At 44.1% G+C, this 17,028-nt stretch overlaps 1 protein-coding gene across 3 annotated transcripts; it reads right to left on the reverse strand.

The window, feature by feature from the left end:
- Positions 1–505: 505 nt before the first annotated feature.
- On the reverse strand, positions 506–16,884 carry LOC118390286 (ER degradation-enhancing alpha-mannosidase-like protein 3). Of its 3 annotated transcripts, none has more exons than XM_035780695.2 (21): positions 15,466–16,884; positions 15,317–15,362; positions 13,139–13,239; positions 12,947–12,986; positions 12,715–12,827; positions 12,472–12,625; positions 11,971–12,105; positions 11,533–11,638; positions 11,239–11,336; positions 10,967–11,092; positions 10,748–10,831; positions 10,579–10,662; positions 8,495–8,619; positions 8,086–8,308; positions 7,829–7,974; positions 7,557–7,701; positions 7,187–7,378; positions 6,881–7,046; positions 6,495–6,680; positions 6,111–6,158; positions 506–2,154 (listed from the first exon to the last, which is right to left on the reverse strand). In XM_035780695.2, the coding sequence occupies exons 1-21, from the start codon at positions 15,588–15,590 to the stop codon at positions 1,871–1,873; spliced, it is 2,727 nt and encodes a 908-aa protein (XP_035636588.1). In that variant the 5' UTR covers positions 15,591–16,884; the 3' UTR covers positions 506–1,870. The 3 variants fall into 3 exon arrangements, with proteins under 3 accessions (XP_035636588.1, XP_035636597.1, XP_035636607.1); XM_035780704.2 differs by having other exon boundaries at positions 6,144–6,158; positions 15,466–16,883; XM_035780714.2 differs by lacking the exon at positions 6,111–6,158 and having other exon boundaries at positions 15,466–16,883.
- Positions 16,885–17,028: the final 144 nt, after the last annotated feature.

Consider the following 17,028-nt stretch of genomic DNA (forward strand, 5'->3'; position numbering starts at 1 on the left):
GGACGGAGTGGTATAGTTCAACCATGCCAGCCCAGTAGTTGTTCTCTCTGGAGAGAAAATAAGTAGTTCTGTGAAAAATGTGAGCCATTGATTCTAGCACAGAATGAAAGCAATTGCCTGTAACAGCAAAGGGCCCATAGACCTAAAAGAAAATGAGACATTCTATTAAAGATGTGAGGATAGGGGTACAAGCCACAGGAGGTTGGTGGCACCTTAATTGGAGAGAACAGGTTTGTGGTAATGGCTGGAGCGGAATAAGTTGCATGGTATTAAATATATCAAACACATGGTTTCCAGGTGTTTGATGCCATTGCATTTGCTCAATTCCGGCCATTATGAGCCATTCTCTCCTCAGCAGCCTCCTGTGGTACATGTAATGATATGTTTTAACCCTGGTTTTCTGATATGTAAAATGGCCAATAAGAGGCTTTGACGCCATCGGCCACCATATTGGCACTCTGCAGAAGGGGCAGTCCTCCATAGGAATGAACAGAATTCTACAGTATTGCAATAAAATGTTTCAAGGACAAAAGTATTTCATTGTTGTAGTGGGGACACTGATATTGTTTTTTACAAATGTTATATGTATTGGGTACACAGCATGATCCATGCAGATTAAGCATCAGAAATTCATAAATAGTATAATAGTAGTAACCCATAAAAAATATTGAAACCCCTCTGATGTGTGTCTCCATTCCCTTTTAATCCCAACCCAGTGAAGAGGTTATCAATACAAATACTGTATGGTTCCACTATCATTTCAGTCATGTAATAGTCTAAAACCAATAGAATCCTAGTCTAACACTGCCTGAAAAACGTTTTAACACTTGTTAATTTCTTTATCAATTTTATTAAAAGTTAATTACATTGTTGGCTTTTTTGTTTGCTTGGTCTTCCAGTCAGTCAGCAATCTCCAGATCAGTATGATGCCCCAAACAAGGATCCCCTCTGCTGGCCAGTCAGTGGTACTGTCTGCCATAGCTATAGAACATGGTATACCCAAAGACAGTACAGTATTTTATATCTTGATATAGTTGCGCAACAGTCGGTTTTGTTGCTATACAACCAACTCTTCAATGCGGTCTGCCCTCCTGTCTCCATGACGACACAGAGGGCAAGGGTAGGGCCGGTTCATCCCATGTGGACCAGAGGGGTGACCTCTCACACCGACCAGAACCTGCACTTTATTTCAAATGACCTTGGAAATAACTGACAAATACATAGACAGTCACACTAATAACTTCATATCTTCCTGGAGAGTGCCAGTGCTAAGTGATTCTCAGTACTAGCCTTTTATAGACTGCTTCTCACTGCATTCCCTTACAGCCAAGTAGCTTAATATTGACCCCATAAATTAGGCCCACAAAATAAAATAGTAAAATGTTCCGACAACATATCACAGTTAAATAAACCAATCATTCAACCAGTTAGTCAGTGGATTATTATTCAACCAGAACTCAGAATCTGCTCCCATATGTCAGTGACCCAGAAATGTATTTCAGAGGAAGACAAACGTAAAACAAAAAAAGACCAGAGAACAGTGAAACTAGAGCAGATGTCCATGGTGACATACCTGGACTGCAGTCAGTTCTGTTATGAGCCAAAAGAGAGAAGACACCCCAGAATCTGAAATATGAGATGGGCAGATGTATGCCAGGGGACCAACTGGCATGTTGACACCTGAGAAACTAGAGACAGGTGAAGAGAAAGAACAGAGTGGAAGTCACTGTATTCAATCCTGGTAACCATTTCTTATAAAAACATCTCCCCACTAAAACGTTATCCTTTAGGAGGCTGTGCTCCAGGCCAATACTGTGGCTGGGAAAGATCAGTGGGGAGGAGAATAAGGGAGGGGGGGATGTGGAGGCTGTCAAAGCTCATCCTTTTCCATCTGCTGGAACGCCTCTAAGTCCTCCCGCCAATCAGCCATCATGGCATTCACTGATTTGCTGCTAGAGTCCTTGTCAACAGCAGGCTCCTCCTCTGGCTCAGGGTTACTCTTAATGGCAGGTCCCACATCCTCCTCAGGAGTCACTTCCTCATTGTCAGGAGCCAATTCGGGAGCTGATTCATCCAGCTCCACAGTGCTCACGTGTGACCGGTCAAGAGTTGCGGAGGTGGGTGAAGTTTGGTCCTCCTCCAGAGCGTCCCCACCTGAGGAAGGAGAAAGGGGTGAGCTCAGTTTATTGTGGTTCATTCACCACAATAAATAAACTGTATCCTCGACAATCATCCATATAGGTTCTGGGTATCCATCCATCCATCCATCCATCCATCCATGTCCTACTCACCATGTACAGTGGGGCAAAAAAAGTATTTAGTCAGCCACCAATTGTGCAAGTTCTCCCAATTAAAAAGAGGAGAGGCCTGTAATTTTCATCATAGGTACACTTCAACTATGACAGACAAAATGAGAAAAAAAAATCCAGAAAATCACATTGTAGGATTTTTAATTAATTTATTTGCAAATTATGGTGGGAAAAAAAGTATTTGGTCAATAACAAAAGTTTCTCAATACTTTGTTATATACCCTTTGTTGGCAATGACAGAGGTCAAATGTTTTCTGTAAGGCTTCACAAGGTTTTCACACACTGTTGCTGGTATTTTGGCCCATTCCTCAAAGCAGATCTCCTCTAGAGCAGTGATGTTTTGGGGCTGTTACTGGGCAACACGGACTTTCAACTCCCTCCAAAGATTTTCTATGGGGTTGAGATCTGGAGACTGGCTAGGCCACCCCAGGACCTTGAAATGCTTCTTACGAAGCCACTCCTTCGTTGCCCGGGCGGTATGTTTGGGATCATTGTCATGCTGAAAGACCCAGCCACGTTTCATCTTCAATGCCCTTGCTGATGGAAGGGGGTTTTCACTCAAAATCTCACGATACATGGCCCCATTCATTCTTTCCTTTACACGGATCAGTCGTCCTGGTCCCTTTGCAGAAAAACAGCCCCAAAGAATGACGTTTCCACCCCCATGCTTCACAGTAGGTATGGTGTTCTTTGGATGCAACTCAGCATTCTTTGTCCTCCAAACACAACAAGTTGAGTTTTTACCAAAAAGTTCTATTTTGGTTTCATCTGACCATATGATCATTCTCCCAATCTTCTTCTGGATCATCCAAATGCTCTCTAGCAAACTTCAGACGGAGCTGGACATGTGCTGGCTTAAGCAGGGGGACACGTCTGGCACTGCAGGATTTGAGTCCCTGGTGGCGTAGTGTGTTACTGATGGTAGGCTTTGTTACTTTTGGTCCCAGCTCTCTGCAGGTCATTCACTAGGTACCCTGCCCCTGAACAGGGTTCTAGGGGAAAATTTTGCTCTGACCTGCCGTAAAATAAAAAAATTCACTAGGTGTTGGTTCTGGGATTTTTGCTCATTCATTTTGACCCCACGGGGTGAGATCTTGCGTGGAGCCCCAGATCGAGGAAGATTATCAGTGGTCTTGTATGTCTTCCATTTCCTAATAATTGCTCCCACAGTTGATTTCTTCAAACCAAGCTTCTTACCTATTGCAGTCTTCCCAGCCTGGTGCAGGTCTACAATTTTGTTTCTGGTGTCCTTTGACAGCTCTTTGGTCTTGGCCATAGTGGAGTTTGTAGTGTGACTGTTTGAGGTTGTGGACAGGTGTCTTTTATACTGAGAACAAGTTCAAACAGGTGCCATTAATACAGGTAACGAGTGGAGGACAGAGGAGCCTCTTAAAGAAGAAGTTACAGGTCTGTGAGAGCCAGAAATCTTGCTTGTTTGTAGGTGACCAAATACTTATTTTCCACCATAATTTGCAAATAAATTCATTAAAACAATCCTACAATGTGATCGTATGGATTTTTTTTCTCATTGTCTGTCATAGTTGAAGTGAGCCTATGATGAAAATTACAGGCCTCTATCCTTAAGTGGGAGAACTTGCACAATTGGTGGCTGACTAAATACTTTTTTGCCCCACTGTATGTGCACTACCAGTCAAAAAAGTTGACATTTCTTTATTTTTACTATTTTCTACATTATAGAATAAGTCACGACATCAAAACTATGAAATAACACATGGAATCATGTAGTAAACAATAAAAAAAAATTAAATATATTTTAAAAGTAAAAATTCAAAAGGAACTCGTACATCTGAGCTCTCTTTTTTGCAGGTGCATGGTAACAGTTGAATAAAAGGAGAGAAAAAAAGAAACCCGCACACCGCTCAATAGCATCACTGTTCTTTAATAAGCTTTACGTATCAGCCTCAGACTTCGTCAGAGCTTTTGTGCGTTTTTTAAAATTAGCACCCAAATAGCCCCACCCACATCCATTCCATGCATCGAATGGGGTTGAGTCGAGGGAAAATACACACACACACACACACACACACACATACACATACACATACACATACACATATATACACACGTCGAGCTGTCTACATAAGGGTGTTAATTTAAAACACACAAAATCTCTGACGAAGGCCATGTGGATGAAACGTAAGCTTATTAAAGAACAGTGACACTATCAAGAGCGCTGTGCAGTTTTCCTTTTTCTCAGATTCTTCAAATTAAATGCCTTGACAGCTTTATACACTCTTGGCATTCTCTCAACCAGCTTCACCTCGAATGCTTTTACAACAGTCTTGAAGATGTTCCCACATATGATGAGCACTTGTCTGCTTTGCCTTTGCACTGCGGTCCAATTCATCCCAAACCATCTCAATTGAGGTCAGGTGATTGTGGAAGCCAGGTCATCTGACGTAGCACTCCATCACTCTCCTCCTAGGTCTAATAACCCTTACACAGCCTGGAGGTGTGTTGGGTCATTGTCCTGTTGAAAAACAAACGATAGTGGGACTAAGCGCAAACCAGATGGGATGGCATATCGCTGCAGAATGCTGTGGTAGCCATGCTGGTTAAGTGTGCCATGAATTCTAAATAAATCACTGACAGTGTCACCAGCAAAGCAACCCACACCATCACACCTCCTCCATGCTTCACGGTGGGAACTAAACATGCAGAGATCATTCGTTCAACTACTCTGCGTCACAAAGACATAGCAGTTGGACCCAAAAATCTCAAATTTGTGCTCATCAGACCAAAGGACAGAATTCCACAAGTCTAATGTCCATTGTTTGTGTTTCTTGGCCCAAGCAAATCTGTTCTTCTTGTTGGTGTCCTTTAGTAGTGGTTTCTTTGCAGCAATTCGACCATGGAGGCCTGATTCACAGTCTCCTCTGAAGAGTTGATGTTGAGAGGTGTCTGTTATTTGAACTCTGAAGCATCTGAGGTGCAGTTACCTCAAATGAATTTATCATCTGCAGCAGAGGTAACTCTGGGTCTTCCTTTCCTGTGGCGGTCTTCATGAGAGCCAGTTTCATCATAGCGCTTGATGGCTTTTGTGACTCCACTTGAAGTCCTTGAAATTTTCCACATTGACTGACCTTCATGTCTCAAAGTGATGACTGTCATTTGTCTTTGCTTATTTGAGCTGTTCTTGCCATAAAATGGACTTGGTCTTTACCCAAATAGGGCTACCTTCTGTATACCACCTACCATGTCACAACACAACTGAATGGCTCAAATGCATTAAGGAGGAAAGAAATTTCACAAATTCACTTTTAACAAGCCACATCTGTTAATTTAAATGCATTCCAGGTGACTACCTCATGAAGCTGATTGAGAAAATGCCAAGAGTGTGCAAAGCTGTCATCAAGGCACAGAGAGGCTACTTTGAAGACTCAAATATATTTTTCTTTGTTTAAAATGGTTTTGGTTACTAGATGATTCCATGTATTTCATAGTTTTGATGTCTTCACAATTATTCTACAATGTAGAAGTAAGTACAAATAAAGAAAAACCTTGGAATGAGTAGGTGTGTCCAAACCTTTGACTGGTACTGTATATCTAACACAAGCACCCACACCGGTCATTCCCAGACAGAAATAGAGCAGTGTTGCAGTTCACAAGAGGCAGCGAACTATAAACAGCACGGTACTGATGAGTCATGTGCAGTACAGACCAACAGTACCATGCTCTTGATGAGTTCTGAGATGGCCAGCTATTTACACAAGACTAACCTGCACTGAGCTGCTCTACCACACACAAAATAATGGAGAAGGGAAAGACGGCGATACTTACTGCTCTCCAGCAGGATGCCAGGGAGAGGTTTACCTTTGAATATGGAGGCTGCTCATCCAAAGGGTGAAGGGAAAGGAAAGAAAGAGAGCAGAGGAAAGTTACTGTTACAGTCCACTACAGGGAAGGAGAGGAGAAGGAAGACAAATGGAAAAGGAGCTGTATCCTGTATCACACAGGGTGCTCACCATCACCTGTCTCCACCAAGCTGCTACTGTAAAGTGGCCACAGGCCCACTATTTGGAGTCACCACTAAACCCTGAAATACTGGCCAATTTGAAATCTTCACAAAATCAAATCTGGTCTCTAATGAGCTGAAATAAGGACCCATGTTCTGAACATGTCTCTAGTCAGTAGCACCCTCCTGTTCTGTCCAGTGGATCTCACCTCGATCTCTGGCCTTGTCGCTCAGCAGCACCTCCACCTCCCTGTACTCCTTAAGAGCCTCCAACAGGATGTTTCCCTCCTTGTAGAACAGGAAGAGCAGGGGCAAGGTGACGTCGTCCGTGTTGCGTCCATCGCCGGCCATCTGGAAGAGGGGAGCTGTGTCACTGCTGCTGCCCTCGTTGTCATCTGTTGGGGAGAAGGAGGGGGTAGTTAGCAGGGTAAAAGAGGACCCTATAAATGGTAATACGTCAGTTTATTAAAAAGGTTATATACATAATGAAAGTGTTATGAACATGTATAAATGTCAGAAGTATGATGAGAGTTAGTGAAGCCTTCTTGAAGTAGATTTGTTTAAATTAAGATCCTGTGTTAGTTGGTCTCCTCACCGATGACGATGCCTCCGATGGCCCCAGCCTTCATAATGTGTCTTGCCTTCTCAGCGAACATACACTGCCCCCGTTGCAACAAAGCGATGCGGCCCTGTACAAAGGCAGCATTGCTCAGCTCCGCACAGCCACTGTAGGGCTCAGCCACTGTCACAAACCCACGCACCTACAGACAGACAAAGAGAGTACATGTTCAAACGTCACTCGGAACACTGAGAACAGAGAACGTCTGGGGGCAAGACAGTATAAACAAACAAGCAGACAGGCGCCCATCCATTGGAAATTGGCACACTGAAACACACTCACCCCAGGGATGCTCTTGGAAAGATCTGTGCCAAACTGTGCTGGGCCAGCGGTCAGCACCACTCTGCCGAAGAAGGGGTGGGAGATGATCTGTACGGCGCGCGGCGGGAGCTGCTCCTTCTGCTGCTGGCTGGACAGCTCCATCATCTCCTGCATGAAGCGCATCCCGTCCTCTGCTGCCACAGCACTGACCGCCTAGAGTGAGGAAGTAACGGGAGAGAGAGGGACGGAGAGGGAGTTAGAGAGGAGAGGGCAGTAGATGGGGAGAGACTGAATAAGACTCATATGGGGGGGTTTGGCAGTTATCTTATGACACCATTCAAATTGATAGCAAAAACATGTCTCCCAGCTTGTATTGGGCATGATTATTTACCTGTGTAGCGTGTTGGACTAGCTGCACTCTGCCGTCCTTCAGGTGTATAAGGCTGACTCCCATCCTCCTCAGCAGCTCCAGGTGATCAGGGTTGTTGGCCATGAAGTCCTGAGCCCTCAGAGGGGGGCGACCCATCCCTGGCTCACTGGACGAGAAGGTGGAGGGCATTAATGTTCACATTCAGTATGGTTGTGACAAGAATAATATTCTGCCATATTTCAGTACAAAAAGCACTTAACATGATTCCTCACGATAGGCATAATGTCCCTTACCGGTGAAGGGCAGGGCGGGGACAGCTCTTGTCCACAGCACTTCTGATTGGATCTCGGAGGTTCCGAGGAAAGGCAGGATCAGGGAAAAGGAGGCGTGTGTTGGGGCAGGTCCAATCAAAGTTGGAGTCATCCAGCTCTTCCTCTGACTAAGACAGGTGGGAGAGAACAAACATGACCAACTCGATCATCTGAATATTATTAGAAGTAGTATCATTAGAACTATAGTTGGTTACAGCATGTGATTTTACTATACCCACCCAAAGAGATTTGACAGATGCAGACAGATGAGGCAGAGATGCAGCCTGTTCCGTGGAGTTGGCTGGAGGAGAGGGGGCGTGAGGGGCAGTGGACAGGGACAGGGGCAGGAGGTGAGCCTCGGTGGTGAAGATGTAGTCCTCAACATTAAACGGCAGATCTTCCTCCTCTGCAAACAGCAGGAACAGGTACTTGAACATCTCCGCCAGGAAGAAGGAGTCCATTCTGAGAGGAAGCAGGCCAAATTTGGAGCAGCAGGGTAGACACCACATAAACCAGTTTGATTTAACTACCTGCCTGGCACACTGTTGCTCAGCCACTTAAACCATCCACCTCTGTTTCCCACCCATCATTAAATGTCAGTCAGACCCTACCCGTCCCTTGGCTATTCCCCTGGATCAGGGCTCTCACCGGTCCTCGTGGCTCCCGGTGCGAACGTCCTTCATGGCAGCAAAGCCGCAGGGGACCCGGGCAAAGCGGTTCAGGTTGTCCAGCACCGTGCGGCCTACCTCTAGGTAGTAGGGGTCTTTGGTGGCCTAGAGAGGGAACAGTGGGACCAGGGTTAGACACTGTACAACTGGATTAGGCAATAACAAAGGCCACTGAGATCAAAATGTACAGTGCATTCGGAAAGTATTCAGACCTCTTCATGTTTCCACATTTTGTTACAGCCTTATTCTAAAATGGATTTGAAAAAAAATGTAAAAAAATCCTCAACCTACATGAGAGCCAGTTTCATCATAATGACAAAGCGAATACATGATTTTAGACATTTTTGCAAATGTATTATAAATAAGAAAACGGAAATATCACATTTACTTAAGTATTCAGACCCTTTACTATGTACTTTGTTGAAGCACCTTTGGCAGCGATTACAGCCTCGAGTCTTCTTTGGTATGACGCTACAAGCCTGACACACCTGTATTTGGGGAGTTTCTCCCATTCTTCTCTGCAGATCCTCACAAGCTCTATAAGGTTGGCTGGGGAGCGTTGCTGCACAGCTATTTTCAGATCTTTCCGGAGATGTACGATCGGAATCAGGATCTGGCTGGGCCACTCAAGGATATTCAGAGAATTGTCCTGAAGCCACTCCCTGCGTTGTCTTGGCTGTGTGCTTCGGGTCATTGTCCTGTTGGAAGTTGAACCTTTGCCTCAGTCGGAGGTTCTGTTCTGGAGCAGGTTTTCATCAAGGATCTCTCTGTACTTTGCTCCATTCATCTCTCCCTCAACCCTGACTAGTCTCCCAGTTCCTGCCACTGAAAAACATTCCCACGGCATGCTGCTGCCACCACCATGCTTCAAAATATGGATGGTGCCAGGTTTCCTCCAGACGTGACTCTTGGCATTCAGGCCAAAGAGTTCAATCCTGCTTTCATCAGACCAGAGAATCTTGTTTCTCATGGTCTGAGTCTCCTTTAGGTGCCTTTTGGCAAAACTCCAAGTGGACTGTCATGTGCCTTTTACTGAGGAGTGGCTTCCGTCTGGCCATTCTACCGTAAGGGCTTAATTGGTAGAGTTCTGCAGAGATGGTAGAACCTTCCAGAAGGACAACCATCTCCACAGAGGAACCCTGGAGCTCTGTCAGAGTGACCATCAGGTTCTTGGTCACCTCCCTGACCAAGGCCTTTCTCCCATGATTGCTCAGTTTGGCTGGGTGGCCAACTCTAGGAAGTGTCTTGGTGGTTCCAAACTTCTTCCATTTAAGAATGGGAAACGGAAAGAGGGATACATAGTCAGTTGTACAACTGAAGCCCTTCAACTGAAATGTGTCTTCCGCATTTAACCCATCCCCTCAATCAGAGAGGTGTGGGGGGCTGCCTTAAATCGACATACATTTCTCAGGGGCAGAACAACATTTTTTTTACCTTGTCAGCTTGGTTATTCGATCCAGCAACCTTCGATGGAGGCCACTGTGTTCTTGGGGACCTTCAATGCTGCAGAAATGTTTTGGTAAACTTCCCCAGATCTGTGCTTCGACACAATCCCGTCTCAGAACTCTACGGACAATTACTTTGACTTCATGGCCTGGTGTTTGCTCTGACATGCACTGTCAACTGTGGGACCTTATATAGACAAGTGGGTGCCTTTCCAAATAATGTCCAATCAATTGAATTTACCGCAGGTTGACTCCAATCAAGTTGAAGAAACCACGCAAGGGTGAACATTGGAAACAGGGTGATCATTGGAAACAGGATGCACCTGAGCTCAATTGAGTCTCATAACAAAGGGTCTGAATAGTTATATAAATAAGCATTGTTGTTTTTTTCAATACACTTGCAAAAAATGTCTAAAAACCTGTTTTCACATTATCATTGTGGGGTATGATGTGAAGATTGATGAGGATTAAAATATATATATATTTTTGAAAAATCCATTTTAGATTAAGGCTGTAACATATCAAAATGTGGAAAAAGTCAAGGGGTCTGAAAATTCTGACTACTGTATGTTCATGGATCCATGTCAACTTCTAGACTGCATATCTGCATAGTTCTTACCTTGTACAGGAAATAGGTGCTCTCTGCAAACTCAGGTCTAAGTGGATGCTGAGCCCAGTGTACCCTGAAATCAGTGGTGAACGCCTAGAGAACAAAGAGGGGTGTTAAAGGCTACAGCCTGAGTGAGAGAAAAAGGATGGAGAGGAAGCAACAAAAAAATTGAGCTAACCTCTGGGAGGAAGTTGTGTTTCTTGGTGACTTGATACAGCATCTCATGGGTCTCAATGGCCGGTCCGATATCTCCCTTCAACACCTGGGGGATTCATTAACAAGGTTAGGAGGAAAATACATGTTTACAGTTGTCTCCATAATCTCAGCAATATCTTTATGTACTAAAACCCCTGCTTAGGCAGCTGGTCTGTTAGTGACGCCAGGCTGAGTGTCTCACCTGCAGCCCGGGGAAAAAGGCCAGGAGGGAGTCCATCCAGGTGCGAGCAGGCAGCAGAGGCTTGTGGATGTGAACATCCAGCAGGAGAGGAGGCTGGCTGATGTACTTCATTATAGACGCATAGTGCTGGAAACACAAATAATGAGAAAATATGACAAGCTGAGGATGAGAATGGAGCATAATTTCTGTATATTGAATTCCATCATAATAAAGGCATAATAGCATTCCATGAGTTCGGTTGGAGAATGGTTACAGAGTGTGATGTCACTCACAATGTTGAAGCGCTGCAGAAAGAGGTCATCTCCCAGGAGAATGTAGGCTTTCAGCAGGTACTCATAATACGAGTCGATCCCTGCTCCAACTCCGCTGTCTGGAACAATACAACAGTGTACCGTTTCATACCTCAGAAACACTAATGGCCTATTTCTACAAGTACAGAACATCAGTGCCTACCCCCTTGCCCATTCACTTCTACCACATCCAATAAACTGTCCTTCGTGGGAAGAATCCATGTAAATCCTCCTTTATCATACTAGTTATGGCCTGGGACGGGTTCTCTCCCTCACCCCTGCGGACCCACTCTCCTGAGTGGATGTTGATGGTTGTTCCCACTAGGTTGCTGTTCCTCTGTCTCTTCTCCCACAGGAAGTTTAGGGCTCTCCGTGCATGGACCTGTGTTTGATGAAATTAATTGTAAAATTATTATTATTATTTTTCAAATCTATTTAGCAAAATATTTCATGCAAACTTAGGCATGCATGGATAAAAACAACGTAACACGGGTGGCCCTGGGACTAAAAACCCACAATCCTGACGTGGCAAGAGCCTTGCTCTACCAACTGAACTACAGAAGACCATGAATCAATATCATTCAGACACACTGGGATCTCCGAGAGTCAACAAGCTGGACTAACCCTTTAAGGTCTAGCACCGCTGCAGTCTAGTCATGCATCCGCTGTGATCTGAACACACATTTTAAAAAGTAAGAGACAAATGTCTTATACCTCAAACACAGGGTCCCCAGTGAAGCGACTCAAGGCAGCGAACTCCAGAATAATGGTACCAGCACAAGCTGTGCAGGTGTCAGTCTCTGTGCCCGTCCGAGACTCAGGACCCCTGACACCATGCTTCAAGTTTACCTGTTGAGTGAAATTATAAGGCTCAATATAGATGTCATAGACTGAAATACACCGCTGTGTCCAAGTCATTGTCCACGTGAACTACACAGCCATAGAAAACTCTGCCTCTGAAAACTATGGCAGCTGCAAGCAGAGCACTGAAGCAGAAAATTAAATGATGCAGTCATAATCTGAGGGCTGCTGTACTCTTACCCGCTAGCTGACGGCATCCTTTTAGCTAATGTGCTTGCCAAAAGTTGCCCTCTAACCTTATGGGTGTATGTACATGCTTGTGTGGGTGTGTGTGTGACATATTATGGTAAAAACACAACAGCCAAGACCTTATGTTAAGTCTATGTATAGGCTGCATGTATAGTCAGAGCTCACCCTGGGGTAAGGCAGGCCACTGCTGGTGTTGAAGGCAGGCAGGAGTCTGAGACCCAGGTCTTTGGCCATGTGGAGCAGCTCATCCTGGTACCACTGCATGTAATGCCCTGCATCCTTCAGCATCACAGCCATGGAGTGGCCCCCTAGCAGCCCCCTGAAAACATAAGGAAAGTCACAATAGTCACAAACACACGCAAGTGAACATGATGTCCAGCCAGTCAACTGGCTTTTGTTTTTTCTTACCCCAGCACACGGATGTTCGTCTCAAAGACAGACACCACAACGTCATTGTCGAGTCGCACATCTTTCAGCACTCTCCTCACTGCTGCTTCAAACTCTGTTGTCTTGTTTAAGAGCTGGAAGTAAATACGGGAGGAAATCAATTCAAATCAAAGAATCCCTAAAAACAGAGACTGAACAAAACGAACAAGGCAGTTTACTGGTCGGTGATACAAACTAAAGAGATTTTACTCACCACTAGAGTGTCCAGGGTGTCGATGAGGGTGAGAGAGAACCTTAAAAACACACAGAGACAATTCAATCAAATCATGGCGAGAAGATATCAACATAGAGACTCAAGAGTATTCCAGTGCCAACAGGACTGTTTCTCCCGTTACCACATCCTACTCAGGCCTGAAGGCAGGCAGGCAGGCAGACAGGCCCTTACATCCCCAGTGCGTCATCCACGTCTCCCCGACTGGGCTCCAGCCCACGCACCCTCCCCCGACACGTCAGAGGCATCAGCTCATCTGCTGGGTACGCATGGTCCTGGAGAACACAACCAATAAGGATCAATAGTAGTGTGTAAATGTTGAACATATGTCAGACAATACTTGACATACAGTAGGCATAAATAAGGTTCAAGTAGTTTCCTTGCAAAACACTCTACCACACCAAAATCAATACATTCATATCTGTTCCTGGCAAATAAAGCAGAAATGTAAAACACTTGCCAAGCACTAATTTAATCTGAAAGGACCCATGAGCACCAACATGAGAAGTTCATAGGAGCATGTCAATGGAAAGCTAAGTCTACATAGGCATACAGTGCATTCGGATAGTATTCAGACCCCTTGACTTTTTCCACATTTTGTTATGTTACAGCCTTATTCTAAAATGGTTGAAATTATTTTTCCTCATCTACACATATTACATGGTAACAGCCATAATAACAAAGCAAAATCAAAAAAGATAAATTTTTGCAAATGCATTGTTTTTTAAATACAAAAACAGTGTATTCAGACCATTTACTCAGTACTTCCGATCAGGTTCAAGTCCGGGCTCTGGCTGGGCCACTCAAGGACATTCAGAGACTTGTCCTAAAGCCACTCCTGTGTTGTCTTAGCTGTGTGCTTCGGGTCATTGTCCTGTTGGAAGGTTAACCTTTTCCCCCAGTCTGAGGTCCTGAGCACTCTGGAGCAGGTTTTCCGCAAGGATCTCTTTACTTGCTCGATCCTGACTAGTCTCCCAGTCTCTGCCAACGAAAAACATCCCCACAGCAGGATGCTACCACCATGCTTCACGGTAGGGATGGTGCCAGGTTTCCTCCAGACATAACGCTTCGCTTTCAGGCCAAATAGTTCAATCTTGGTTTCATCAGACCAGAGAATCTTGTTTCTCACGGTCCAAGAGTCTTTTAGGTGTCTTTTGGCAAACTCCAAGCGGGCAGTCATGTGCCTTTTACCAAGGAGTGGCTTCCGTCTGGCCACTAACACAAAGGCCTGATTGGTGGTGTGCTGCAGAGATGGTTGTCCTTCTGGATGGTTCTCCCATCTTCACAGAGGTACTCTAGAGCTCTGTCAGAGTAACCATCGGGTTCTTGGTGACCTCCCTGACCAAGGTAGTTCTCCCCCGATTGCTCAGTTTGACCGGGCGGCCAGCTCTAGGTAGAATCTTGGTGGTTCCAAACTTCTTCCATTTAAGAATGATGGAGGCCACTGTGTTCTTGGGGACCTTCAATGTTGCAGAAATGTTTTGGTACCTTTCCCAACATCTGTGCCTCCACACAATCCAGTCTCGGAGCTCTACGGACAATTTCTTCGACCTCATTGCGTGTCAGAGCAAAAACCAAGCCCTGTCAACTGTGGGACCTTATATAGACAGGTGTGTGCCTTTCCAAATCATGTCTAATCAATTGAATTTACCACAGGTTGACTCCAATCAAGTTGTAAAAACATCAAGGATGATCAATGGAAACAGGATTCACCGGAGCGCAATTTCAAGTCTCGTTTCCAACGTTTCCAAAGAATTCAGGCTGTTTGAGGCAAAGGGAGGGTCTGACCCGGTACTAGATGGATGTACCTAATAAACTGTCAACTGAGTGTATATTTATATTCAGGACTCTGGTCCAGAAGCTAATTTCCAGAAATTCTATACATTCTTCCATAGGGTTTTGTACTGTGTAATTAAATACTGTTTGTAAACAGATCATTCTAATATTGCTACTACTGTACATTGCATTTTAGTTACACTGTTTATACACTGCATATTCATTTATATACTGGAATCTTAACATAGCTCACTAATATAGCTACTGCTGTACATACCATTCTTAGTATATCTTGTGTAAATACGTATAGATTGCATTTGGATGTGTTACAGTCTTATTTGGGTTGTTAATTTATTTCGTTCCGACATTTCTTGATTTCTTGTTGTGGTTTTTGTAATCTTTTTTAAAATTATTATTATTTGTGTACTTGTTTGATATTTTACTGCATTGTTAGAAACTAGTAACACAAGCATTTCACTGCACCAGCTATAACATCTGATAAATTGTGTATGCGACCATTAAACTTGGATTTGATCTCAGTTATATGAATGGGGCAGGTGCGGTGACAAGACTTACCATATAATTTGAATAAGCATGGTCAAACATCTCAACCACTTGGTTCCTTGAAGGGAAAGAACAAGTCAGCTTAGCTCATTCTCCTTTATCTGAGGAAGTCAGAACTTGTCACACATCTAGCCCAGAACCAGACCATCATTCTCACTCACCTCAGTTTGAGCTTCTCCTCTCGTGACATAGATTGTCCAAGCCTGCATAAGGTGCTCAGCAATAGCAGCAATGAGAACAATAGGGCCGACATTGTTGCGGGGCGAAACCACAACACTGTCCACATAGCTACAACCTGGCTTTTTCAGTCAAGTGAAACTGTAACCGATCATCACATTAATATTGGCCTAGACACCACAACACTCTCTGATAAACACAAGCACTCAGATCTCATGTTCACATATTCAGCAGTCTGTCTGCCCAATGATTATTTAACGCTTTCAAACACATTGAGGCAGTGCTGTTTATAAGGACAACAATATTGTTACTAATAAGCTTATTGATGCCCATTTAGACACCATCTTTGACTCACTCCACCTCACCAAAGTCATAATGTAAAAATCCCGGTTTATGGCAGTGATGTTATAAGAGGTTGAACATACAACTGTATCTAAAAAAAATCAGACTCATACGTAATATATTTGACAGAATGCAGGAATGCTGTATTATTATTTAAACTGATATTAGTGATCTGTCATAAAATGAGTCTTAATATCTAAGACAAAGTTATACCAAGACGTTCGCGCACACTCCTTCCTTGACTCAGTGTCAAATCCCTTAAAACCGCGTTCACCTGTTGGTCACACCTGTTTGCTTTCCAGTCACTGACACGCGCGGCACCCGGACCTACATAGCGTGTGACACGTTGGCAACGCTTCAGTCAACACAAAACATTCACATACTGTTAAACCCCGCTATCTGTGGCGTTTATTAACACATTATTGATTACTGACAGTGTAACATTCTTCAAGTCAATCGAAACAAACTCTCCTTTCCTATTAACGTTACTTGACATCCGTGTCTGGGTAAGCGGACACCATAAACGCTGAGCTACTGCCAGTAATACCGAATAGGTAAATTCTCGCTTTCAGGTCAACTTAAAACTACAAAATAATTAGCTAATCATGAACTAATTCCGATAACGTAGCTGACTACAAAGTTGTTCCGTTGTTATCGACAGTAGCCCCATAGAGAAGATCTAGCTAATGTTAGCTATAACAATTAGGATATCCGTAAAGCAAGCAAGACGAGAAAGCTAATATAACCAGAAAGCTAACTTTGTTGGCTGTTATTTCCTCCTATGACTGTTCCCTTCTTTCGTCCGACAGTTGTGGAGCCTAACGTTACTAGCCAGCTAGCTAGCCAGCTTGTCCGGTAAATGACAGTCCAAAAACAAGCGAAGTAGGAAAGGCGCCGAGTCCATTCCAGCCGTTGAGTTAAGCCCCTCGGGCAGTGTCTTCTGTTCTGCTTGTTATATTTGGCCGTTCTCTGTTGCCTTGAGCCTGAACCCTTAGCCGCCAACTAGCTAGACGTGAAATAAAAGCAAAGGTGCTGTTAAGATAAACGTCAACAACATCCGCATCCGGTTAGGATGTAGGTCCCTCAGCCCCTTCCAACACCTAAATGTTGTAGTTTTGTCATGCAATACTATTAAATGTACATTTATTCAGTCAGTCGTTATACATTTGGAAAGAATATGCCTTAAAAAATGTGATGGCAATATA

This window comes from Oncorhynchus keta, chromosome 1, assembly GCF_023373465.1.
Source record: "Oncorhynchus keta strain PuntledgeMale-10-30-2019 chromosome 1, Oket_V2, whole genome shotgun sequence".
NCBI lineage: Eukaryota > Metazoa > Chordata > Actinopteri > Salmoniformes > Salmonidae > Oncorhynchus > Oncorhynchus keta.